Source organism: Fusarium subglutinans, assembly GCF_013396075.1.
Source record: "Fusarium subglutinans strain NRRL 66333 chromosome Unknown NRRL66333_c0000028, whole genome shotgun sequence".
NCBI classification, from domain to species: Eukaryota; Fungi; Ascomycota; class Sordariomycetes; order Hypocreales; family Nectriaceae; genus Fusarium; species Fusarium subglutinans.
In genome coordinates this window covers 418,175-444,064 of record NW_023502091.1, presented here as the reverse complement: position 1 = coordinate 444,064, position 25,890 = coordinate 418,175, and the positions used below count along the sequence as shown (strand labels likewise).

At 49.6% G+C, this 25,890-nt stretch overlaps 6 protein-coding genes across 6 annotated transcripts; 3 read left to right on the top strand and 3 right to left on the bottom strand.

Annotated features, from left to right (window-relative positions):
* Window positions 1-425: 425 nt before the first annotated feature.
* FSUBG_3319 (diphthamide biosynthesis 1) lies at window positions 426-1,877 on the top strand (the record flags this gene model as incomplete). Its single annotated transcript, XM_036681187.1, has 2 exons — window positions 426-645; window positions 727-1,877. The coding sequence occupies 2 exons, from the start codon at window positions 426-428 to the stop codon at window positions 1,875-1,877; spliced, it is 1,371 nt and encodes a 456-aa protein (XP_036541280.1).
* Window positions 1,878-2,134: 257 nt separating this feature from the next.
* On the bottom strand, window positions 2,135-2,575 carry FSUBG_3318 (chromosome transmission fidelity 8; the record flags this gene model as incomplete). The annotated part of the gene is made up of 1 exon (XM_036681186.1): window positions 2,135-2,575. One exon carries the CDS (start codon window positions 2,573-2,575, stop codon window positions 2,135-2,137), a length of 441 nt encoding a protein of 146 aa, XP_036541279.1.
* Window positions 2,576-2,970: 395 nt separating this feature from the next.
* On the top strand, window positions 2,971-4,192 carry FSUBG_3317 (40S ribosomal S6-B protein; the record flags this gene model as incomplete). The annotated part of the gene is made up of 5 exons (XM_036681185.1): window positions 2,971-2,976; window positions 3,144-3,230; window positions 3,321-3,683; window positions 3,874-4,041; window positions 4,097-4,192. 5 exons carry the CDS (start codon window positions 2,971-2,973, stop codon window positions 4,190-4,192), a joined length of 720 nt encoding a protein of 239 aa, XP_036541278.1.
* A 661-nt stretch (window positions 4,193-4,853) lies between these two features.
* FSUBG_3316 (e3 ubiquitin ligase HUWE1) lies at window positions 4,854-16,992 on the bottom strand (the record flags this gene model as incomplete). The annotated part of the gene is made up of 4 exons (XM_036681184.1): window positions 4,854-4,948; window positions 5,004-5,348; window positions 5,402-16,892; window positions 16,945-16,992. The coding sequence occupies 4 exons, from the start codon at window positions 16,990-16,992 to the stop codon at window positions 4,854-4,856; spliced, it is 11,979 nt and encodes a 3,992-aa protein (XP_036541277.1).
* A 3,691-nt stretch (window positions 16,993-20,683) lies between these two features.
* On the top strand, window positions 20,684-23,859 carry FSUBG_3315 (GTPase-activating GYP5; the record flags this gene model as incomplete). The annotated part of the gene is made up of 5 exons (XM_036681183.1): window positions 20,684-21,058; window positions 21,156-21,471; window positions 21,524-22,737; window positions 22,788-23,729; window positions 23,797-23,859. The coding sequence occupies 5 exons, from the start codon at window positions 20,684-20,686 to the stop codon at window positions 23,857-23,859; spliced, it is 2,910 nt and encodes a 969-aa protein (XP_036541276.1).
* Window positions 23,860-24,441: 582 nt separating this feature from the next.
* On the bottom strand, window positions 24,442-25,125 carry FSUBG_3314 (40s ribosomal s8; the record flags this gene model as incomplete). Its single annotated transcript, XM_036681182.1, has 2 exons — window positions 24,442-24,998; window positions 25,062-25,125. 2 exons carry the CDS (start codon window positions 25,123-25,125, stop codon window positions 24,442-24,444), a joined length of 621 nt encoding a protein of 206 aa, XP_036541275.1.
* Window positions 25,126-25,890: the final 765 nt, after the last annotated feature.

Here is a 25,890-nt window from a genome sequence, read left to right as displayed (position 1 = left end):
TGTTTTAAGCTGATTGTTTTCACGCTGTTGTTGAGGGAGGCTGTAGAGCAGAGCAAGAGTAGGTATATGGGCGAAGATAGGGGGGCGAGCCAATGCAATTCAACCGATCCTCAACCTTATCCTGATGTCTTATGAGGAGCATAATTTGCCATGGTGATGAGATATAACAGTTAAGACCTTGGCTGGCTGTCATGGCGTCTCTTCAAGGTAGATCCAAGATTCCAAACCAATGAAGTCGAGTTTCAAAGATAGTGGATCTACAGTGTCGAAAATACGAGTCACGCACATGCCACATAATTTTTTTCATTTTTGGTCTGTACTTGCTCCAGATTGAACGGCCCATGTAAGAGAGCAGAACTCTCGATTTACTCCAATACAATTTTGTCGTGAAAAGCACAACGTCTTTCTTCTCACACAGGCACAATATGGAGGAAGATAGAAGACAAACAGACCTGGGCACGGCAGCCGATATCGAAGAAGCGCAGCTCGCTCAGGCGAGTCAGGCCCCTGCCATCCAAAATGAGCCAGAGACAGCAACGCCACTGAAGCAACCAAAGAAGAGATTCATAGGACGAAGAGCAGCAGTTGAGGCCGCAGCAAAGCTCGGAGAATCAGGAGCATCAGGGGAGAGTGGTGCTGTTCAGAGTATGTGAAAATACCGTCCTCCATCATGTAATCCAATCTAGGAATGGATGAAGATATACTCATGTTGTTTATTTATTATAGCTGCCAAACCTCGGAGGGCTCCCCGACTTCTAAATCAAGTTCCCAAGGAAATTCTTGAGAACGTTGATCTGAAGGCTGCCGTTGCGTTATTGCCTGCTAACTACAACTTTGAGATCCCCAAGACGATCCACCGCATCCAGACTTCAAACGCCAAGAGAGTTGCGTTACAGATGCCCGAGGGCCTTTTACTCTTTGCCACTACTATATCAGATATCTTGACGCAGTTCTGCCCTGGTGTCGAGACACTCATTATGGGCGATGTGACTTATGGCGCTTGCTGTATCGATGACTACACAGCAAGGGCCCTTGGCTGTGACCTGCTGGTGCACTATGCCCACAGTTGCCTCATCCCCGTCGACGTGACCACGATCAAAACTCTATACGTCTTTGTAGACATCAGCATTGATGCGACACATCTCCTAGCATCCCTTGAGCGCAACTTTGCCAGTGGCAAAACAATAGCTGTTGTCGGCACTATCCAGTTCAACGCTACTATCCATGGCGTCAAAAGCAGTCTCGAGCGCGGTGGCTTCCGTGTTCTCGTTCCCCAGATTGCACCATTGAGTAAAGGTGAAATTCTGGGCTGCACTTCTCCTCGTCTGAAAGACGACGACAATATCGATCTGATCCTATACCTGGGCGATGGTCGTTTCCACCTTGAGAGTATCATGATTCACAACCCTTCTATTCCAGCGTACCGATACGACCCTTACTCTCGAAAGCTCACGCGGGAGGCGTACGGCCATGAAGAAATGCAGTCTCTCCGTCGAACAGCCATCCATAGCGCTCGTACAGCACGCAAATGGGGCTTGATTCTCGGCGCTCTTGGCCGCCAGGGCAACCCGCATACATTGGGCCTCATCGAGAAAGAGCTCAAGGCGCGAGGCATTCCTATCGTGCACTTGCTCCTAAGTGAGATTTTTCCGGGCAAATTGGCGCTCATGTCGGATGTCGAGTGCTGGGTCCAGGTGGCCTGCCCTCGATTGAGTATTGATTGGGGCTATGCATTCCCGCGGCCGTTGTTAACGCCATATGAAGCACTTGTTGCATTGGGCGAGCGACAAGATTGGGGTGAGGGTGTCTATCCCATGGACTACTACGGAAAGGACGGGCTGGGAAGGACAAGGCCCTTGCAGATTGCTTCAGGATAGATGCAATCATGACACTAAACGATTGAGACCCAATAAGTGCGATAGGACCTTGGCTGGATATACAGCAGGGTGATGAAGAATGAAGTTCGATATCGATGAAAGAAGTGGACGGATGCGTGAGCTTTTTCCTCGGATCAAGAGGATATGGGAGATTCGAATGTTGACTTGGAATAAGGTGCAGGAAGTCTCGCTCAGCATTCGTAATACGATATAGCCTTTTTAATTGACCTCCTAGGTAGGCAGTCAAAACAAGGTCATCAGGTCGCATTGGCTGTTCCGACAGGCTCTGGCCGGTTTGGAAACATAATCTTGTACTTGACAATCTCAACCACCTCGAGATTTTCGCCCTGCTCTAGTGTTTCCCCCCCTGAGCCAGATATCACCTTGTTCTCTCTCTTTCGCACCACGGCCATTGCTTTTGGAAGCTTTTTGACCTCCCCAGTGAGACGTTGATGCTGGCCAACATAAAGGTGAACCCGCTTCATCCACGCTGAGCCTTCGGCACCGGCCACGAAATCTGGGAAGTCAAGTCTTCCAACTCGGACGGCGCTTAATGCATCTCCATTGGCGTCTTGGGGTAGATTGATGGTTCCTTGGAGTTCCAGAAGAGCTAGACCCGAGGGGGTTTGCAAGAGTTGAGGTAGAGGATTTGAGGATGGTGCCTTGTTGTTTGGAGGATATAGCTTGGCCGAGGACATGACGAGAGAAAATGAGAGATTGGAGATGTTTCAAAGTGTTTATATCGTTCCAACAGTTAGGTGTTTAGGTATCAGTATCAAGTCTGTCTAGCTGAGCTGGAAAGCGTCCATTGACTGACACCTTAAGTCTAAGTTAGACCAGAGTTCGAGTAGAGCTCTACAGTAAAGTATAGATATATACACTGTGTGGAACCCGTACCTGAAGCTCGGCGGAGGAATCGGACTTTCCTTTGCCCGAGATTTATCTGCGCTCATTGGCTGCCCACCCCGTGTGCCCTAGCGACTCGCACTTGCCTTCCACAATTTTCGAATTCGGAAATTTCGAACCTCATCATCCTCTACTAACTTCACAGCAGGCCAGGTCAAGTAAACTTGCACCCATCACAACTGGCAAAATGAAGGTACGACAAGAAGCAATCAACAATCGAGCGACACGAGTCTGCGGGAGAGGATTTTGTTATTTGGAATAGGATTAATCATTCCTGTTGACTGGCCTCCTCGTGTGCGCTGCTTGCTGCTCGATTGAAGATCTCAAAAGAAAATAGTCGCTGACATTTTCCTTTCACAGTTGAACATCAGCTACCCTGCCAATGGCAGCCAGAAGCTCATCGACATTGAGGATGAGCGCAAGCTCCGTGTCTTCATGGAGAAGCGCGTACGTCGAAACTCCCTTGCCCTTTGCCTACGACCGCTCGGCTCGTCGACAGCAAACCGACCGACAACATGCTAACTCTTCTTTTGGTAGATGGGCGCTGAGGTTCCTGGTGACTCCATCGGCGATGAGTTCAAGGGCTACATCTTCCGCATCACTGGTGGAAACGACAAGCAGGGTTTCCCCATGAAGCAGGGTGTCATGCACCCTACCCGTGTCCGCCTCCTCCTCTCCGAGGGCCACTCTTGCTACCGACCCCGACGCACCGGTGAGCGCAAGCGAAAGTCTGTCCGTGGCTGCATCGTCGGCATGGATCTTTCTGTCCTCGCCCTCAGCATTGTCAAGCAGGGTGATGCTGACATCCCCGGCCTCACCGACGTCGTCCACCCCAAGCGCCTCGGTCCCAAGCGCGCCACCAAGATCCGCAAGTTCTTCGGCCTCACCAAGGATGACGATGTATGTCTCTCCCTACGCCCATACTCGATCATCGCCTACCCGGAGCTGCAGTGGAGGAGTTGGCAGACCGGGTAGAGTGTGAGAGGACCCCTTGACCTTCTTCGTCAAGTACGATGAGGTCAAGGGGCAGCGAGTTGAACAACCATAACCACAAGAATTGAAAGTAGACTAATGCTTACATGATACATAGGTCCGCAAGTACGTTATCCGACGAGAGGTTCAGCCCAAGGGTGAGGGCAAGTCTCCTTACACCAAGGCTCCCCGCATCCAGAGACTCGTCACCCCTCAACGTCTCCAGCACAAGCGCCACCGCGCTGCCCTCAAGCGTCGCCAGGCCGAGAAGGTCAAGGACGAGGCCGTAAGTCACTCCCACGCTCAGCACACTTTCCATCAGCATCTAACACGATTTGCAGAACGAGTACGCCCAGGTCCTTGCCAAGCGTGTTGCTGAGGCCAAGGCCAACAAGGCCGATGCCCGTAAGCGACGAGCAAGCTCTATGCGCAAGTAGAGTTCTGGCGTTTAATGAAAAAAAAAGTGGAATCATACCTTGGTCTTGTAGTTTGCATGCATTGGGAGTGAGGATTCTCTATAGGGCTTGTTTTGAGCCAGCCACGACTGCGTTAGAGATAGTTCAAAAATATGAACATGCATTAATGCGCTCGTAACCCGCGCCCAGTGGCAAGCTCCGCCTGCGTCTGCGTCTATACTATCCCTTTCCTCACTACACGTTTCTTTCAATCATGACTTGTTGATGCTGTTATGCCAATCTCATGTAGTCCTTTGCGGGAATAACTGGAAATCAAGAGGTAAATCACCAACAAACACAACTCAAGCCGTAGAGCAACCGAATACAGTGTACACCATAGGTTGTTTTCCGGGTGATCACCTATTAAACTGTGATTGATATACGTACATGAAACTTCGCCTATCATCTACTTTCTGTGCGCTTTCCGCATTCCAAGGCACCTATAGGAGACCTGCACTTCTCCCAAGGTGAAGCCTGGACGAGGATGCTACATCCAGAGAGTGCTCAAGACCATGAGATCTCGAGGCCAGGCTGATAAAACACAATACCGGCACCGTAGTAAACATCAACAACTCTCTTTTCCATTGGTGTCCCCATCTATGATCCCTTTCCCCTTACGCGCCTGCAATGCTAAGATTGACGATCACGCGAAGCCAAAATATTCGCTGCCTGCTGTGATGGCCTTGATGATCTGAGAACGCAAATGGTCGTAGCTCTCATACTCTGGAAGGTCAAGCTCTGTAATTTTACGTATTAGACGATGCACGAATTGAATGCTGATGACTTTACTTACGGTTAAAACAGGTATGCGAAGAAGGCAATCTGTCTTTGTTGCCATAGTCACGGTGGATGTTGAATCGGTTAACACCGTTCATGCCTTCAAGCTCCTTGAAGCCGTTGAGTGGAACCTTGCTAGTTCCTGTGACGAACTGCAACAATTTGGCGCGCTCTTCCTTATCAAAAGACCGCAAAGCTCTCCAGAACCATTGGATTTGTTGCGAAGATGGTGTGTAGTTGTGATACTCTGTGTTGCTCTTCCAGTCATCGACATCAATATCGGGAAGGCCAGAAATCAAAAGCTCCAGCTCCTGTTCGTTGAATATGGATATCAGTTCGGCAGGGATAATGTCATGGAAGCCTGTTGATGAAAGTTAGTGGTTGAATCAAGTTATTATGGATTGGAATGCTCACCTTGAAGGAAATGGGCCATCTGCTCCTTGACGGAAGATAGCAACTTGTGTTCGACAACAAGACGGACATAGTCATGTTTATTCTCCTCGGTGACGGCAATCTCTCGACCATTAGGGATGAGGTCAACGACGGTGGTAGCGCCGAACTCATCGTTTTCGACCGAGAAAGTTTCGGTGATGATGTCTGTGATGTCGTTGTCCAGCATCCAGCACAGAGACTTATAGTAGTCGGGGTCGAATGATTCCATATCCTTGACCGAGACAGATTTGCCGAGAATTCGCTTGTATACAGCACGGCTAAAGTAACAGTCGAGTACGCGACCCTCGTATAATGCTTTGCCGATGATGCGACCAATGAATTTGAAGAACAGAAGATGCTCATCATTGATGCCGCTGAGCTTGTTTGGGTGGAAGGTCGTCCGGTCAGAGGACACCGGTGTGAAGAGCACATAGTTTGGATCAAACATCTGCCGAGAGAGTACTTGGAACCACTCGCGAGTAACTCCGCCAGCGTCAACGCCTTCCTCGCCGTGGAAACGAATATTGAGCTTTCCAAATTTCATCTCATCCCCAGACTTGAAGTACAAGGACTTGAACGAGTCATGGAAAACCTGTCCACGGCGGACAGAAAGTTGCAAAGTAGGATATGAGGGTCGGCTCTGGCTGTTACCAGATCGGGAGTGGACGCTGCGGTTGAAGTAGTTGCGCTTGTTATCAAATTCCAGCACCTTGGGGTTCTTCACGAGGAGTGCGAAGGTGCCTGACATGAGCTTGGGATTGCTTCTGACAAGCTCGTTAAGGATACGTCGATGATCCTCGGTGAAGCTAAAGAAGAGACTGGCCGTGCGAGACTCGGGTGCTGGACTTGAGAGGACCATCTCTTTCAGCTGTGAGGGATCATCGTTGGTGGTTGTATTCTTGCAGACCACCATGAGAGATTCAATCAGTGGTAGAAGGATTGTAGCCACATTGAGCATGTTTTCGCGCTGACGAATGGCACTCAGGCAAGCACTCAACTTCTCCCACATGGCCGAAAAGGTCGAGTTGTGGTAGAGAGATGTGACTAGATCGTGTCTCTCATCCTTGTCCTTGCTGGACTCGGCCTCTTCGCCCTTTTTCTTGTTGTCGAACAAATGATCTAATGCTGTCAAAACACGAAGGAGTTTGTTTTGCTCGGAGGCTCCTGGCGAGAATTTGGCAAGAGCAACGCCTTGGATCTCAGTGCCCGAAGATGCCTTTTCAATATGTGGCAAAAGGTCGTCCAGATCAGCGACGATGTTCTCACTAAGAAGCCGGGCCTGGTGAACGAGCTCCTGACCAAATGTTGCCTTAGCCCCTGGAATGGCTGAAAGGTTCTTGATAGTCGAGATGGTGTTTTGGAAAGTCTTAGAGCTGCATTCTCGAGCCACAAATATCCTTACGGCTAATGTCAGGTTCTGGGCGGGGACAATGGGCGGCTGAAGTTGTCGAAGTTTCTTCTGGACTGCTTCTTTCTTCTCTTGTTTCTTGGTATCAACATCAGTGACAGTGTCCTCTTTTGCATCGGTGCTGGACTGCGTAACATTGCTCGTCTCGGTTGGTTCCGCTTTCGAAGCTTGCTCCACAGGATCTTCAGTTTTGGACATCTCTCCCACCGGGGCTGAATCAATGGCTTTCAGTTCGTCCTCGGCTTCCTTACGACGACGTTCAAGATTCTGAAGAGGCAATGTGACTCGATTCAACAAATCAGCCAGATGGGTCATAACGACAGAGCTTTCCATAACAAGGTCGCGGTCAAGGAGTGATAGCAAAGAGTTGATGGCATACTTGTGGGACTTAGAGTCCTTGCCTTTGCCCTTACGGCTCAGCGAGCGCTTGAGGGTTGAGCCGACGGCTTCGTGTTCTGTCAGGAAAAGCCAGGGAATATGAGGGTTCTTTGATGATAACTCCACCAGCAGATCCAGGCACTGCTGAACAATCAAGAGAGGAGAAGTTTCGGAATTGGCTTGCGTAGTGTTTGCGGCGGGTAGACCAGTCAGGCTTCTCTTGAGTGCCTGCGGGGTTTTCTGCTCGGAGTCCTTCTCCTTATCCTTCGGTCTTCGTGCCTTTAGGGACAACTGGCCGAAACTACGCTCGACAGCCCCCATGTCTGTGCTACCGTCCTGCAATATCTGAAGAAGAGTGCTAATCACCTCGAGCCGAGTTTGCTTATTCTCGCAGACATCGGCAAATACGTTGAATAGGTGGTTCCTTATGGAACCCTGTTGCGTAATGAACATCAGACGAAGGAGCGTAGCGACACCGGCCTTGTCGAGCATCTGAACAACAGTTCGGCGCTGTACCTTTGCTCCTTCTTGGGGGTTAGGTGGCCCAGGCTGGCGGCTTGTGCTGGCTTGAGGGCTGCGGCCTGTGATGACGGAATGGCCGTTGTTGTGGTGAGACAAAGCTCGGGCCTGGGCCGCCATTTCTGGGGTCAGTCGATCCATGAGCTCTTCGCCTTGGTCCATGAGAACCTGTTGTCGTAGATCAGGCGGGAAAGTGAGGAGGATACTGGCAGTGTCCATTTCTGGTATGACAGCCTGGCCAGTGCTGGCGGATGCTTGACGATTCGTTTCTTCACGAGCCCGGCGGCGCTGCTCTTGTCGCTCCTGTTGAGCTATTTCGTGTCGCAATTCTTCAGGAAGAGCATCTAGAAATTCTTGGAAAGCTTCGGTCGGGTTCCCATTTGTCTCTTCACGTGCCTCGGACCTTCTGGTGCTAATTGCCTGTGCAATGACCTCCTCGCGAAACTCCTCGGGAAGAGCTGCGATATAATCTGGATCAATACCGAGTTCGGTGACGTCGACCTCTTCGCCTCTGATTGTGGTCATCACACGAGGACCGTCATCGGCGGTTTGGTCTGTAGCCTCCGAAAGTTCTGCTTGGCTTTGGTTCGTCGGCTCGACGCCTTCCATCGCACCTCCGTCACCTTGGCCTTCAGTGGACACGTCCTGATTAGCGGCTGCTTCAGAAGCGGCACGTTCAGCAGCCTCTCGGGCCTCTGCCTCTCGCTTTTCTCTCTCCGCCTTCTCTTTAGCCTCTTTAGCTTCACGTGCCAGGCGTTCCTCTTCTTCCCGTTTCTTCCGTTCCTCTTCTTCGCGCTTCTGTTGTTCAGCTTCTTCGGCTTTTAGCTTTTTCTCCAACTCTATTGCAGCGGGAGTAAGCTTAGCCATGATGATGTTCTGGAGCTTAGCCGCTTCCATATAATTGTTGGTCCCAAAGACCATCCTGGCTTCCTCCTGATATCGATCCATCGTGCCTTCAATAGCAAACGACACAGCTTGTAATGGATCTTGGACCGATCCTTCGCGTCTCTGTTCAGTACGAGAGGTTCGTACGGCGCCCAACTCTCTAGACTCGCGGTGCCCATGCGGACCAGTAATCTGCAGATGGAAGGCAGGCTGTCCATTGCGCCCCATGATCGGGAGGAATTCCATGAGTTCACCGAGGAAGCCCATGGTTCCCTCGATATGGCGTCCACCTGAGCCAAAGATCGCTTCAGGAACTCGCAACCCGATAGTGTGATTGATGGCGGGACGTTGGGATGCTTCTCTGTTTTGGTCATCCCGTCTGAGGAGTGGATTGGTGCCATCATCGGGGTTGGATTGGCCTGCCCCAGGGCGATGGCTGCGTGAAAAGAAGCTGCGAAAATCGCTACCAACGGCATCCCGATGAGAGCCAACAATAAAGCCGGGAGGGAATGGGCTACGCGAGTCGGTGGTACGGGAAGGAATAAAGCGTCGGCGACCTGGGTTGTCTACCATGAACATTTGGCGGTAACGGTCTTCGTCTTCGGCACCAAGCCCGTCCCATCCAAGAGCCGGCATGGGTTGAGGCTGGTCGTCCAACGGATAGTCGTCATCATAGAGGTATTCGTCATCTTCCATTTCATCCTCGTCATCCTCGTCTTCGTCTTCGTCGTGGCCATCATCAAGATAATGATCTTCCAATCCATCCATCATGTCCGGATCGTACACGTCGCCATCACCAATGATCGCTCGAGCCATGCCGTTGAGGATATCGCCTGGTTCCATGGGCATATGTTCGCCGTGAACATCTGCATCAAACTCTAGGTCATCCTCTTCCTGATCCTCGTCATCCTCCTCATCATGGCTCGCGCTCTCCCATTCCGAGTTACCATCGTCATCTAGAGGGTTGCCCTCTTCATCAACAATCTCGACCTGATCTTCGACGTCTTCCATGTCGGCGGAGTCCGCGTCATCATCGTCATCATCACTTTCATCGTCTTCGTCCTCATCCATGATGACCTCGACAACGCCCGGCTCGCCATGGAGACCTTCGATTTCGCCCATTTCGCCGAGTTCTTCGTCATCGTCACTGATATTGTCTTCTTCGTCCGAAATGTCGTCGTCTCCATAATCCATCTCATCGTCATATTCGTCCCCATACATGTCCTCGTCGTCATCATCCTCTTCATCTTCATCGGAATCGTCGTCCTCACCACGAGGCTCCAACATACCAAGGGTAGAATTGCGATACAGATCAGGAGTTTCTTCTCGATCATCGCCGAGGTCTGAAAGCGAAGAGGTAGAACCGAGATCATCATCTGCAGCGTCTGACAAAGAATCAGAGGGCAAGATATTGGAATGGCTTAGTTCCTTGGCTGTCTCTGTGAGAACACGCAGAACACGCAAGATATACTTAATGGCTCGTTTGACGCCCGGATAGTTGAGGTTGATTTCGGCAATAGAGGACGTGAGTTTATCAAGATAACCCTTCTCATACATCAATCTCCGTAGCTGAGCGTGCGACCGAGCTTGAACGTTGTCGGAGCCACGAGAAGCCGCACCTGGATCCTTGTCCCTTTCGCCAACCATGTAATTCATGAGTTCGGCTAAGCATTGCATGCGTGAATAGCGAGTTTCTAAAGGTTCATCAGACCAGGGTGCTCTCTCATAGGCCTTCAACATCGTGTCAAGAACAAATTTGCGGGCAAACAGCAGATCAGGCTCGTCGTCGTACGCAAATTTGTCCTTTCCGCGATCAATAGCCTTCTCACTGGTCTTGGCAACCAAGGCGACCAGAACCTTTTGGGTTTGTGCTGAAGTAGCGGCCTTCTTCTTCGCGGCGATACTATCGGCTGTTCCACTCAAATTGCCCTGACACAGCAGATCGTAAATCAAATAATTGAGGACCGACGACCGAGGCTTGATCGGTGTACTTGTAGTTAACGGAGCATTGCGCTTGAAGTTGATGAATTCCATCTTTGTCCTATTATAGCTTTGAAGAAGCTCAGCAAGACAGTTGAGCAAGAAGCATCTGTAGACAAAGATTGGATGCTCGTCGGTTTTGAAAACAGGCTTGGGTGGCTTCTTGTCCTTCACGTCGGCGGCGTTGTTGTCTTTGGAAGTAGATGCTGCATCTTCCGAGCCAGAAGCAGGATCAATCTTGGGATCCTTCTCAATAGCCTGTACTTCTTTATCTTCGACTTCACGATAATTGAGCAACTCGCAAAGAAGAAAATGTATAACACCATCAGGATTCTCAACGACGGGTCGTTTGCTTTCATGGGATTTTGGTGCATCAACCATCTCCTTGTCTGCAGGTTCCGTGGACTGCTTGACGTCGTCGATAATATTATCGGTACCGTCACCGCTTGTGTCGGAAGTCGACTGGATGGCTTCTTGTTTCAACTCAAGACTTTGTGCCCGAGGGTTGTCACCAGAAGGAGGCGTCCACCTGGGGAAGCGTAACATCTCGTTGGAAATCTCAACAAAAAGGTCTGGTGCGCGAAGCGCAAGGGGTGACATTGCACGCAAATAGTTGGTAGCATCAGTGTGCCCCCGCTGTGTTCGTTGCAGGTTCAGGAGGCCGATCTTGATCTCTGCGCGCATGATCTGTTTAATGGTCTCCTCATCCTCCACGATATGACGTAGAACAGTCATGATATGAGCAGTGAGCTTGGTTTGTTTGAATCTCTCGGAGCCAGAGCCCGACAGTTGCTTTGCCATAAGAAACAACCGCTGCAAGTTCTTCTTATCCCCGACCGACTTCGCTAATCGTCGATTGCGTGTCAGTATAACCAGAACTCTGAGTGCTGCAATGGCGAGTGTTTCTTCCTTTCCTATCCGCGGGAGCATCTCAAGCAATGATTCTAGAATTTGGGTGCGCTCATGGTCACCAACAATCGGAGTTCGCATTTGAATGACGGGGTCAGAAACAGCCTCGTCCAGGGACTTCGGTGCTTTCCACTGCGCAGCGACAGGACGCTCGTCATGACGAAGGAGAGTCTCGACGATCAGTAGCACATATGGTATCCACGGTGGCATCCCTTCAGTAGAGCTCGTAGGGGACACCTTCAGAAATCCAATATACTCGTTGATATGTTCCCTGAGGTTCTCAACATTGTTATCAAAAAAGCGCTCATCCTGGAGAAGCAAAGCGAGTAGATGGGCATAAGCAGCAATGCATTTCCCAGTACGCTGCTTTTCTTCCTCCTCATCTTGGGCTAGTGATGACAACGCCAAAGTCAAGGTCTGGCCAATTTCGTCTTCGGTGTCACCAGGCTGTTGTTTCAAAACCACGTTCCGGATGAGCTCAGACACCTCGATCGCTGTTTCAGGATGTGCGCGAACAACATCGAGGCATCTATCTATCATGTTGCCTCGCAACTTCGCCCGAAACTTGTCAACCTCTTCTTTCGTCGCAAGGGGGTGGGGGTCGTTTCTTTGAGACTCTTCTGTAGCAGATCCGGATGTTTCTGCCGGCAATCTCGGGCCTTCATGGATCTCATCCACATCTTGAGGGGTGTCGATGATGCCCCCCAATGTTTCCCCGATAAATCTCTCTGCAAGATCGGGAGTGTCAATTTCCGGAGGTCCGTCTAAAGACATACGGTCGGCTTCCACTGCTCCGCCTGTGGAAACACCCTCTGTCTCACCGACACTAGAGGGCTCTTGTGGAGTCTGTTGCAACGCTGATGTGTCAGAGTCTGCAGAAGGGATTGGGTTGCGCGCGCCGGCAAGTCCAGCTTTGTGAGCTGAGCAGTAGTGGTCTGCGAGGTTAGGGTTTCCATTCGCTCTGTACACTGCCTCGTGGACCAGCTCAATATCATACCCCTTGGCAACCAGCTCTTCAATCGTGCCACGATGGGAACGCCAGTCGAAGCGGACATCCGTGTATCTAAAAAGGTGGAAAGGCGGCTTATCTCTCGTGGATGATGAGGGCTCGCCATCCGCAATAGAAATGACCTTCAGAATGTCGATTAACCGTGTCACAGTTTGGTGGGGTACTCTTTCGACAAAGGAAGAGTCCCAAAGCTCGATGATCTCAGGGAGAATAGCTGCCCTAAACTCTACTACAAGTTGTTGGCAGAGATATGCTGAGTTTGACGACCTATCCCCACTTCGAGGCTGCAGAGTAAATGCGTTTTGGGCTTCAGAAAGTTGCTTCGAATTGACCAACATCAAATCCAAGTCGAGTACCTTCTTCAGTCCAAATGCAGCAACCTTGGATCTGGAAGTCTCATCTGTTGCAGCATCTGGGCCTTCACGAACTGCCCGGGCAAATATCTTTAACATGGAATTCAATACATCCATTCCTCCCTCTTCTTTGAAGGCCAGAAGAACAGGCATGATGATATGGACGCTTGCCCGATCGCTTGGTCGAGGAGCAGGCTGATCAATGAGCATCTCATTAATAGTATGCAACATGATGATCCAGAAGTGGAAGTCCTTAGATGTGGGTGTTGGGTTGGCAACAGATGGCCTCAACTGGCCAAGTACTGCATTTGCAAGTGCTCGGGCAATTTCCAAGTGCCGGGGTCGGTGATAGAGATCACGAGGGTCTCGTTCCCGTCGTGGCAAGAGACACTTGCCGAGCGTTTGGAACAGAGGAAATGTTGTTGGGATCATAGGATGCAGCAGATGTCGCAACGTTTCATAGTTCTGGAAACGGGGGCTGGCCTGCTCCTCATCTGTAGGACGGCTTGGCTTAGAGTCATCCGAAGCATCTTTCGCCTGAAATTGCGCTGTGCTGCTTAGCATATCTGGCAATGAAGTGCTGTCATCCACATCGGTTTCTGGGAGGTGTGCGCTAGTTAATCCCTCGGCGGATGTTTGGCGTCTAAAAGACCAATGCTGGGGGACAGCGTTGAGCTCTCCCGCCTCTTCAGTTAGAACTCCACGTAACAATGGACCGATAGAGTTGACGAGTTTGAGGTAGTAATCGTAAACATTGACTGGATAGAATTGTAAAGCATTCGATCTTGATGTAGCGAAGCAATCGGAAACGATCTTAATAAATGTCTGCGCATTTGCCAATGCCTTGATCATCTTGGTACCGTTTTTGACACCTTCATCGAGTGTCGTTTTAAGGTCAGAGGTAAGAAAAGGGGCAAAGTATGGTGGCAAAGCTTCCGTCTTATCAGACAGAGGCTGCAAAGTGTCAATAGCCCCTTGAGCTCGTCTGATTAAAGATGGGAGGCCACGTATGGGAAAGGACTCAACGACCTGAGAGACCACCTGATTGAGAATCCTCGAAGCAACGGTGTCACCAAAATTGGTGGGCAGACTCGGGGATTCGCAAATGTCGAGCAAAAGCTCCAGTCCGCCTGCCTCCACAAAGCTGGTCCTCAAGCCCTGATTTGATATGTAAGAGCTTAAGAAGTAACTCAAAGCATAGATGTAGGGGGTGATCGAGCGCATGGGTGAATCCGGGCTATCATCCTTCTGGCCTTCAGAATCCATGTCGTTGGAGGGCACATCGGACATATTGACATCCGTGTCTTCAGAAGTCTCCAGTCCTTGGCTTTGCTCAGGAGAAGCAATTGGTCGAATGAAGTTGCCATTCTCGTCCACAGATACAGTCTTGCCCTCATCGTCAATCAACAGCATCCGAGCACCCCACCCAGCGGTCCTGGCCTTCTCGATACCGAGATAACGCACGCGAGCAACCATATCGATAACAGCATTGGAAATGGCCAAACGTAAGGCCGGGTGATGACGAGCAAGTTCGTCAAAGCTTCCTCCAACATTGGTGGCGAGATCGCCGTCGAGTTCCATACATCTTACATGGGCAGGACTTTCGAAAATCTCGAGAAAACTGTCCAAAGCACGAGATGCTGCTACCAGCTTCATGCCAGCGTTGTTGAGCGATATCGAATTAAGGACTTGTGGTACAACAGTAATGACATCACTGGAAGGTAAGATTCCTGCTGCCAAGGTTTCGCGAGATAATTCCCGGATCGACTCTTCGGGAGGGGGATGCGGTCGTGAGTCGTTTGCAACTAGCGCAGTGACGGTCTCATTTGCAGAGTTGGACTCGTTGTCATCTTCGTCCTTGTCGCTAGGCTTTTGCTCGGCCAATACGTCGCCAGGAAGCGGTCTGGCGGTAACAGCTTCCAAATATGTCTTGATCATACCAGACTCAGAAATGGCCGCAAAGCTTGTGGGGTCATTGTTTATGAAATCGCTCAAAATGGTGACAGAATTCGTCCAGACGACTGAGCCGAAACTCTTCTTGTCTCCAATGATGTCCCGCAAGCTCTCCAAGAGATCAGTTTTGTCGGCGAGATTGCGGAGCAGCCGGTCAGTGTTGCCACCGTAGCTGTATGAGTTAGACATAATGTGATGGACAAACTTGAGCAGCCACTTAAGAGTCTGCTGCTGATAGTATGGAATCTCGTAATCCACCTGGCCTGACTGTTGATCCTTCGTAATGCCTTGGCCTGCTTTGTGCAAAGTCTGCGCCTCCCTGACGGTATCAACCACCAATTGAGATACTGCATCAAGTCCTTTGGCGTTGAAGAAGGCAGTGAAGGCGTTTTGATAGCTCCATATTAACCCGTCTAAAAACGCGAGGACCATGGAATGATTTCGTTGCGCGACACTTGACCTGATGTTCAGAATCTCAACCAAGATGTCCATCAATCCCGCTGATACCATCTCGCTTCCAACGCGAGTGGTCATGGATAGATGGAGAGTGAGTGAAAACAGGTTGTTACGCCACTCATCCATTTGCGTGACTTGATTTCCTTTGTCACTTTCGTCATCTTCCTTCATTCCTGCAACTGCCTTCCTGATAACGTAGAGTAGTATACCATGGTTGACATTGGCATTCAAAGCAGACAGAACATCTTGACACTTGGCTTGGAAATTAGAGACGGCTTCCAGGAGGGCGAGGGCCACAGCTTGAAGCCACAGGGGTACGTCGACGTTCCCGTGTGCTGTAGGATGAATGAGCTCAGCAAGCTGGTACACTAACTGGAATCTTCTGGTCTCGTCTGCATCTTGGCGGAGAACTTTCTCGAGAAAGTTGGCTTCGTTATGAATGTATGCAAGATTGTTGATTGCTAAGAGGCGGACAGCAAGCAACTTCTGCCGCGATTCACCAGAATCCATAAGAGCTTTGGAGACTCTGATCCTGTGGAACGCCTCGTATTTCGAGGCGGGTGGCAGATCCGCGGGAGTGCGTGACACCAACTCATAGACGGAAGTCGATGCAATGACGGACTGTGGTATTTCGTAGGACTTTGGTCCAGCAGACGTTGTCTCGTCTGAAACACCGGGCGTTCGGGGGGCAATTGGAGAGGAATCTTCGGAATTACCCCGACCTTTCGGGGTATGATGCTGGGACGTCATGGTAGAACTACGACGCAGGGGTGTTGGTGTGGACGGAAGCGACGCACGCTCAGCATCGTTACCAGCAGAGTCTTGCAGGGTATTCTGGGGATAATATGCTACCTTGACATCTCCCCAGCCATGCCACCGTTTGTTGTCTGAGGCCGCAAGGGCAACTAGATCATTCGCATGTATGGAGTTAGCTGACTTGGGGCTTCCTCCCTGTGCACGTTCTTTTCCTTTGGTTGAGCCAGGTGTCTGAGTTGTTACAGGATCAGACAAACTGACGATCGGCGTCTTCACAAAAGGTAGAGCAAGCTGTTGAACTCTATCGAGATCGATATTGTAGTGGTTTGCCAGCAAAGCTGCGCTGATCTGCCTGGAGGGGTTTGTTATACGCTTGACCGAGGCTTGGTACCTTTGTGCCAGTTCTGAACCGACTTCAAGTGTTGCAATCAGTACGCTAAGAGACGTGGTGTTGAGAAGGTCGTTAAGATGGGCGCTGCTGGCATAGATACTCCGGTTACCGCAGTGCTCCAGTAGCATTCGCGTATAGCGCAGGACCACCTCCACTAGTTGTTGGTCTCCGTTTGATGAAAATCCCAACCCTGTTAGCTCCTCCGTTGACCACCGCCGCTCGCTACCAAAGGTCGATTCCTGATCTTGGTTGAGCAGTACATCGCAACCAAAGTCGCGGGTCTGGGGGCCCTCGTTCAGCTTATATGTAGCACAGAAGTGCTCTAAGATGCTATCAAAACGATTCAGGAGAGGAATCCAGTGGTAAAGATCGCCGCGTCCGAAGGGCCATCGAGATGGAAAGCTTTCCAACTTTTGTGGTAAGAGAGGCAGTGGCGTTGTTGAGATGGTTTCGACGTAGCTCTTGAGCCAAGGAGACTACAGATCATGTTAGCTATGCACCTTCCGGCTGTTTCATTTGGTCACTAACCAAAGTATCCTTGTGCTTTGGTTGCATGGGCTTAGTGATCTTCCCCATGGTGAAGGTGAGGCGGCTGAGCCGCAGGAAACTGAAGAATCGCCCCCTCCACTACAGCCGGGCTATCAACCCGCTCAAGAAAAAAAATTGAATATGTCCGCGAGTTCTGTTCGATCGGGCGTTTTCAGTTATGAAATATCCTCTATCCGCAGTTTGTGCGGTGGTGAAGTTTTCGATTTTCGTGGGGCTTTCAAGTCGAAAAGGCTCCAAGCTGGGATCCAGATAAACCTTCTCCTCGGAAAGAAATGGCGTATTCGGAATCAGAAGCCTTTTGGCGGCTGTTACGTGATAGTCGGATCGTGAGCAAAAGCGTGTTCGCTAGACAGAGTACCTATGGAAGATAGATGGTCGATGAAGCTTGGAAAGCAGTCCGAGGCCGAGTGCAGGTCGTCCTAGAATAGCTTTAATCCGCAGCTAAATCGTATCGCCTTACTTATAGAGACGATATATATCTCCTGCTTTTACCAGCCGGTGTGGTAATGCGAGATATCTCGTATAGGTATGAAAGTTGTGGTTTATGATGGTGCGGAGAGAAGGTGTAGGATGGGGAAAAGGTATAGTTATTGCAAATCGTCAGGTTGAGAAGTGCAAGTGGGCCTTTGCGTAATAGGTGCCGGAAGCTATGTACAGTGGGGTGAAGGTACCCCCGAGGCCAACCTTCCACTGCAGGGTACAGAATTTCCCGAATTCAAGGATCGGATTATCTCTTCGGCTTGGAGTTCCCCTCATATCCAACCAGGCTGAACTTGATAACTAATACCAGATCACGAAACAAACAAAGTGACTTATTGTCAATAAGGATCCACAGGTTGGCAGGAACTTGATCTGCAAACAGCTCGCTTCTTGTATATTTCTTGTTGCCTATGATTATTCCTATGAGCTTGATTTTCTTCCTTATTTTGCAAACGTATTTCTTCTATTACATAATACCAAAGTTAGTAAGTAATAGCAGATCTGAGTAGCTTCTTGTACAATGTTCGAGCCTACACACTGCACTTAAGAGAAGCAAGTACCTTAATTACATCTTATTTACGTTGCCAATTTCCTAATACCCAGCCGATTGTTGGCTAAAGGATGCCTACTTTTGCAAGGCCATGGCAACAAGTTCTTACAGTGGTTAGGGAGCCCTGCCTCTGAACTTCAAGCTCGGGGCTTCCTACAGAGTAGTGTCTACCTTATTGTTTAAGTTAATGGACAATAATGACACTAATGAGCCATTTTTAAGAAGTGTAACTATGTAGCTTGGCAGATCACACTTTTAATTTACCCCAGTTGTCTAGATCCCATAACGAGCCTTGTAGACGGCATGACAGACATTAAATTATAGGGTAGCTGTATCTAGTGCGTTTCACGTCGAAGGCAGCAACGGGCATTAGATCTGTGTTCATTGCTGATTTGGGTGTGGATACTTGAATTGATAATGTACCAGGCAGCTTTTATGAGCATATGTATGGTATGCTTCTTCAGAGCGAGATCCACGGCTTGTTATTACGTTGTTTTCATTCTGCCGTCACTTAACCACTAAGAACTTACACTACGTGTGTTGCCCACTCTGTACGTGTTTTTGTTTAGCTCACCATGTGTTTGACAACACATAATCTTTTAACTACCATGCTAGCCAAGCCTGCTATCGATACTCGGTCAGTGCCTAATACTGATCTGTCGGAATTGCCGTCATCAAGTGCGGAAGATCTGGAGATGGATATCAATATTATTTGGCTACCTGCCTAACCATGAAAAAACTCTGATGAAACAACTGCCCAGTCTCAGCGAAAGGAACCCTGCCAAATCGCCAAGGTAACTACGCATTGTCCATACTGGCGTCTACTATGTATGCATCTGTAATGACAACCCTCCTTCAACAGCTGGATTCAAGATTTAGTATACTGCCCAAGACTTAGCTTGAGAATTTGGCCTTGAAACAGGCACTCTTGGGTCACCACTGGATATTACAAGACCCACGTAATTCTAAGCCAGAAAAGGACTCGTGAAACAAAGTATTAGCTTGATTTTAGTCACCCGGGACCTCGATCTTAATGGAAACGACAAAAACTCAGGTAACTTAGCATAAGTTCAGGATACCTTTGCTAAGTTTTTTTTTGACACCTGAATCAAGGTTCGATGTTTTCCAGGTCCCTGAGGTATACCTAGGAAGATATTGCTACAGCAAGGGCTAGAAAGGGTCCCCCAAACTTTTGGCTTAGTCTTAACACTTGACCCGTCCTGCCCTTGTTATATCCCGACTGCCTATTTCGATTGTGCATAAACCTAATGCGCTTATGACATCAACGTGAAATCGAGAATGGAACGTAACCACAGTATAGGCATACAGACTAGACTCTGACGCCATTGGAGTGTATGTAAAGTAAAAAGTAAAAATAAATAAAAGTATGTATTGAGGGAGGGGTAGTGACATCCAAGAGCGAGAGTGATAAATGTGGCGTCAGCTGGTTAACTACAATACAACTAACGTTAGCTTAGTTAGTAGGTATGCTGTGACATGGAAGATATTGGATGGACAAACGCCAGCAAGGTGCGAGAATGAGATCGCGGATGCTGTTGTTAAAGAAAGACCAGAGCTTGAATGATAGGTAGGCCCTGAAGACTAAAATTATACTGAATCTAGAGGCATGATGTTCTTTAACCCCGTCTGACAGCCAAATGAGATATTGTTTGACCATCCTACGGATAGCTGCAATAAAATTCCAAGTCATCTCACAAAACCCTTATCACGAATTGCCACAGCACCTATGCAGTTCGATAGACACTCGCACCGTCAGTCACATTATGTGTTTAAGACTGAGTCAGCCGTGTGCAGAAAACTTAGACCAAAGACCAAAGACCCAAGGCCCTCTCCATGATTTCAAGCAGAGATTCTTCTATAAGGTACCTATGTATATACGACAGGCAGCATTCTGTACAACTTTGAAGACCAGTGAAGCGTGGCTCCCTTAGAAGAACTCCTCACGGTAAAGCCTCGAGTAGAAATGATGCAATTTTGAATTCCAAGCGAAACCAGCCATATAACACTCTAATCAAAATGGCCACATAATGAAGGGATACTCTACATTCCAGACTTCTTTGTCTGACGTTTTCTTGTAGCTGAATCGACAATCAGGGCGTCTCCTAGAATAGCTCCATTCTCAAGCTCTGCTGGTCTCCCTTGGTGGTCAGGGCGGGGGAGCCTAGGAGCTCAACTACAGGGCACCTTTTAACTGAGAGTCTGAGTCCATGTCCCAGGGTCCACCGGGCTGGTTCATCAACCTCTCAGCGGCAGCCCAACCAGCCTCGCCCGAACTCCTGCTATGTACAGGGCCGCCCCGATTTATTTTTGGCGAACTCCGCCGGCGCCTCACTGTCACAACCCTTGCGAGCTTCCAATTCTAGTTCCAGTTCCAGTTCCACTGTCAACGTAGTAACTAAGGGGGCAGACAGGAACACCAACGCCACAACCACCCCCCCCTTGGATCGGATTTCTATCAACAGCTGGCTTCTGGCATTCTTCCATTCATTCTGCCGCCGGACGCAGTACCTACCCAGTCTCTCGTTCCCAATTTGACCGATACAATCTGCATTGATTGCTTCTTTATCCGGCTTTGATCCATGGTCGAGGCCACCTAACCGTTCCTTTATCCTCGACGAGAACAACACACCGTTATCTCGAGTCCATTTAACATCCTCATCCTCAACCATGTCGCAACCGCAAGATGTTGCCTCGCCGGTAGCCCAGCACCACACCGATGCCGAGTCTGAAAAGCATGAGCTGCAGCAGCAGAATACCCACGAAATGTCCGAGAAGCAAGATGGGCCAGATGCACACGACGAAAAGGAAACAACAGTCACAACGGAGAACAAACAAGAAGATTTAGACATGCACAAAAAAGACGAAGACAGCATAGCAGAGAAACATGAAGATAAGGCTGAAGACAACACCGAAGTGAAGCACGAAGAAAAAACAGAAGAGTCAAATGGCAAGCCAGAGGAAAATCAACAAGAGCAGCTGTCGCAAAACGACACCAATGTCAAAAGACTCTCGTCTGGCACGGAGTCTGACGACACTTTGTCTGTAGGTTCATCCCACATTCCTCCCTCGACTACTGCAGTGCCAGTCACACGACAGATGCCATCCCTTATTTCGCTTCAATGCTAATTAATTTCTCTAGGCATCTGACGCTGATGATAAATTCGAAGATGCTGTAACGCAGTCCCCTGCAAGGTCCCTTACCAAACGAAATATCTCACAGGCTAAAAGCCGTGACAGCGAAGTGGAGGAGCGAACCGATCGGCCGTCTGAAGAGTCGCATCCCCAAGCGGATAGTCTAGACACAAAGGCCACTGAGAATAAAGTCACTGGATCTGAGGCAGGCAGCGGCAAAGTAAAGCAATCACGACGCAAACCGTCAATAGCTTCTACACGAATTTCCAATACTTCAAATCTGGATAACGTCAGTCTTGACGACGATACGCCCCCATCTCCAGGTATGCACATTCTCTTCGTCCATAATACTGCGCATAATACTGATCTTTGTAGTGCCAAAAGATCTTCCACCGAAACCAAACAGCAAGACGATATCTCTGAACAGCATCTCTCTTCCGTCTATGCCGTGGTCGCCCGCCGCTGATACTTCCAAAAGCCCTGTGCCATCAACAGCTACACTTGCGCCCACCCCACCAGTGCCTCAGCCTCCGCCTCCGCCTAGTCGAAAGCTGACAAGTCCTTTCTCGTGGCTTTCCCGAAGCTCAAGCAAAGAGAGAGAACCTCCGCTTCCGCCTCTCCCTGCTGGCCGAAGGAACACAGCTGGTTCGATCGCAACACTATCAAGCAATCCTGAAATGATGTTGAGTCGACTAGAGGAGGAAAAGGATGGACACTCACTACCCGGTGACCCTGCCCAACGGGTCACCCTGAAAGACAGATTCAAGCAACTGCGACAACAACAAGAAGCTGCTCGCGCAATGGCTGAAGGTGACAGTAGTAAATATGACGGAGCTCTTGGCCTTACTTTGCCAGGTGATGAAGGCCAACCGCAAGAGAAGCCTCCGTCATCGCCTGTTCCTCAGCCTATTCCTGGGCTGGCCCCCGGCACAGTTGCGGGAGTCAACGCAGGACCTTCGGCCATTTCAGAAGAAAAAGTTGATTGGGACTTGTGGCAATCTGTTGTATATGAGGGCCCAGCTGCTGTTGCTCGAACTAGCGCCGAGGAACTGAACAAAGCTATTGCAACCGGCATCCCCAGTGCAATCCGTGGCGTTGTCTGGCAGGTGTTGGCTGATAGCAAGAACGATGACTTGGAATTAGTATATAAAGATCTGGTGGTTCGCGGTACAGACAAGAGCAAAGACCGTCACAGTAATAGTACGACTGCTAGTTCGCTGAGCAACGGAAACCTCAGCGTTCATAGCGGGGACGCCGTCACATCATCAGCCTCTTCCATCAACTCGGACCACTCAGGAACAAACGGCACGCCATCTCCAAACGAGAAGAGCGCAGAGGCTGTTCTGAAGGCTCAAGCTGCGGCAGCGGCAGAGCGGAAGCGGAAGGACAAGGAGGACGCGGCGGCACTACAGAAACTGGAGAAGACAATACGCCGGGATCTTGGTGCTCGAACCAGCTATTCTAAGTATGCGGCTGCTGCTGGGCTTCAAGAGGGCCTGTTTGGTGTCTGCAAGGCATATGCCCTTTTTGACGAAGGTGTTGGCTACGCCCAGGGTATGAATTTTCTCATCATGCCACTACTGTTCAACGTAAGTCAGACTCTCGCACGGCTTTTGTGACATGCTCACATACTCTCTAGATGCCTGAGCAGGAAGCTTTCTGTCTCCTTGTTCGACTAATGAATCACTACAAGCTGCGGGATTTGTTTATCCAGGATATGCCGGGACTGCACATGCATCTTTATCAGTTCGAGCGGCTTTTGGAAGACTTCGAACCAGCATTATACTGCCATCTTCACCGGCGAGGAATATCTCCTCACCTCTATGCTACGCAATGGTTCTTGACGCTTTTTGCCTACCGGTTTCCTCTTCAACTAGTACTTCGCATCTACGACCTTATCTTCTCCGAGGGCTTGTCAGCAATTCTACGCTTCGGAATTGTTCTAATGCAGAAGAATGCCAGCATTCTCCTGGGATTGTCTGATATGCAGCAACTCACCACATATCTTAAGGACAAACTGTTCGACGTCTACATTGATAAGGATCCTAGCCATGGCAGTCTTCTTGAAAATGGGTTTTTTGGAAGCTCGAGCTCTAGCATCGATAAGGAAGTCTATCGTGCAGACCAGCTCGTAAAAGATGCCTGTGAAGTTAAAATCACACCAGAAATGCTCAAATCTTATAGCACAGAATGGGAAGAGAAAACCAAGGCCGAGAAGGATCGCGAGAACGAACTCCTGGAGCTCCGCACATCAAATCATAATCTCTCCATTCAAGTCCGGAAACTGGAGGAGAGGGTTGAAGCATGCGATCGTGAGCAAGCAGACCTGGCCACAGAGCTTGTTCACACCAAGGTTGAAAACCAGGAACTCAAAGACGAGAATGACAGCATGAGGGGCCAAGTTCGGGAGTTGAAGATCGTCATCGAGAAGCAACCCATGGAAATAGAGGAGACATGGAAACTTGAGCGGGACGATCTGATGAAGCGCAACATGCATGTTCATGAGGAGAATCAAAGACTCGAAAAGGAGTTGTCCGAGCTGGAAGAAGAGCTGGTCCAGACAAAGCTGCGCTATGCAGAGGTGAGTTCCTCCCATTGCTCACTCATGTTTCTTTGAAGTTAGTTGATTTACTGACACATCATTCTAGATCAACTCTCAACACGAGACCCTGAATCGTAAGTGGACTGACTTGAAGCGTCAGTTTGCATGAGAAACTCGGAAGAAGTCCCGTAAACTTGTTCTGGTTATTTGGTCCTGAACCATACTTCATGTATAAAGTATTCTTGTTTACCCGATTCCACCTTTAGCTTACTGCAGTTGGCCCTGTTGGCTTAGTAGTTTGCTGAAAATGTAGAATTAGGCATTTGTAATGACAGTAGACAGGGAATAAGACAATAGCGGCGTCGATTCCCGCATTTTGCTACTATTTACGATGTGAACTGCCGTACAGCATTGATAGTGGCGGAATATGCTACAGTACAGCCAGCCTTCTATGTTCTACAAGGGCAAAGCCGTTGACTTTTTCCGTCTACAAGTACATACCCCATATAGAATGAATGAAACACCTTTTAGATTCGACATCCCAGCCAGAACATCAAGTCACATTGGGCAAGTACAGAAACCTTGATCATGAAGTAAATTCAGCGCAAGAAAAATTTTCATTCCCTAAGGACCCATTCCGATGCGTTATGTTAAGCTCATCTTGTCCTAACTATCAAGACAGCGAGAAATCCTTGAACACCATACCAGGGGCCGACATTTGGTTCTTTATGTGGCTTTTGTTTTGACAAGTTTACTTGTGGAGCTTACGCTGGTAGAAAGCGAGCTCCTCACCCTCCAGAATGTAACCATCAACACGGCCAGACTGACCGGGTCGGCTGGAAACAACGGCGTAGAGTCGACCAGCCTCGAACTGCTTCTCGATGGCGCTCTCGACCTTTCCGCGGGAAGACAGACGGGCAGCCTGCTTCTTCTCAACAGCGTTGGACTTCTTCACCTCCTCCTCAGTCTTGCCCTCCTTGGCAGCCTGAGCCTTCTGGCGTCTTCGGCCGATGGCCTGGCCGTAGTGGGCCTCGTACCACTGTCGGAAGGGAGCGGCATCAACCTGGACGACGGCGCTCTTGGTGAGGGTGTTGGTTCGGACAAGCTCGTTGTTGGAAGGGTGGTAGGCGACGGCAATGACACGGGTCTTGCGGGTGAGACCCTCGGAGCCCCAGGCAAAGTTGCCGGAGTCGAGACGGAGGGCACGGTACTTGTGGTTACCACCTCGGGTTCGGACGGTGTGAATGCGCTTAGGGCCAATACGGGTGTTGGCACCCTGGCGACCAGCCTCGAAAGCGCGCTTCTTCCCTGTTGTCAAAGGTCAGAACGTATGTCCAGAGGATCATACGGGCTTTCGGAATTATTACGCACGGTAGTAGGCACGCTTGGCACCGGAGGCGGAGCGCTTGTGTCGAGAGTCACGCGAGATACCCATGATTGCGGTTTCTGTAAGAGAGAAGAAAAGACGAAGTGGTTAGCCGGTGTCTTTGCTTGACGGAGACAGAGAGAACAGAGGAGAGCGAGCAACTCAATCGGCGGATTCTTCGAGATGGGGGATCATCGAGCAGCGCAGCGTATTGGTTGAATTCGTCTCTTCGCTCTTGTCGACTGGCAACTTACCTGATGATGTTGGCGCTCACCAGGCAATCGAATTGGCGGATGGTCGTGAAGAACTTTTTGGCTGAACGAGGATTCAAGCTACGGAAACGTGGGTGGAGGATTTGGCAAGTGCGGACGGTTAGGGCTTGCCAAAACTGATTCGGTAAGTGCACCACGTGACTCCGATGCTCACAGTTTTTATTGCAGGCGCTGGCCGGGAAGATAGATGTTCCACTCAAGAGAGCAGAGAGTTCTAGCGTGGGCCCGACACACTCCCCTGCAAATTAGTGACCAATAGTATAACACCCAACTCACATCATAAAATCCATGAACTAAGTAAGGTGCCTAGAAAAGTGTCCTAAATGTTCACACTGAGCACCTTATACTATCATCTTGCTAGGGTCAGGTTGAGGTTCCCTTTGTTTTATATTCGCTTTTGTGTAGTATCTATCTGCTGCAGTTCCAATCTCTGAATTCCCCCAAATTTGATAGCAAGGATCGTGAAGATCTTCCTAGAACTGCTGGTCTCAAAATCTCAAAAGTCTGTCCAAAGCGCCTTCAGCCGTGTCCCCGGCGCTGGCACATCCAATCATTTACGAAT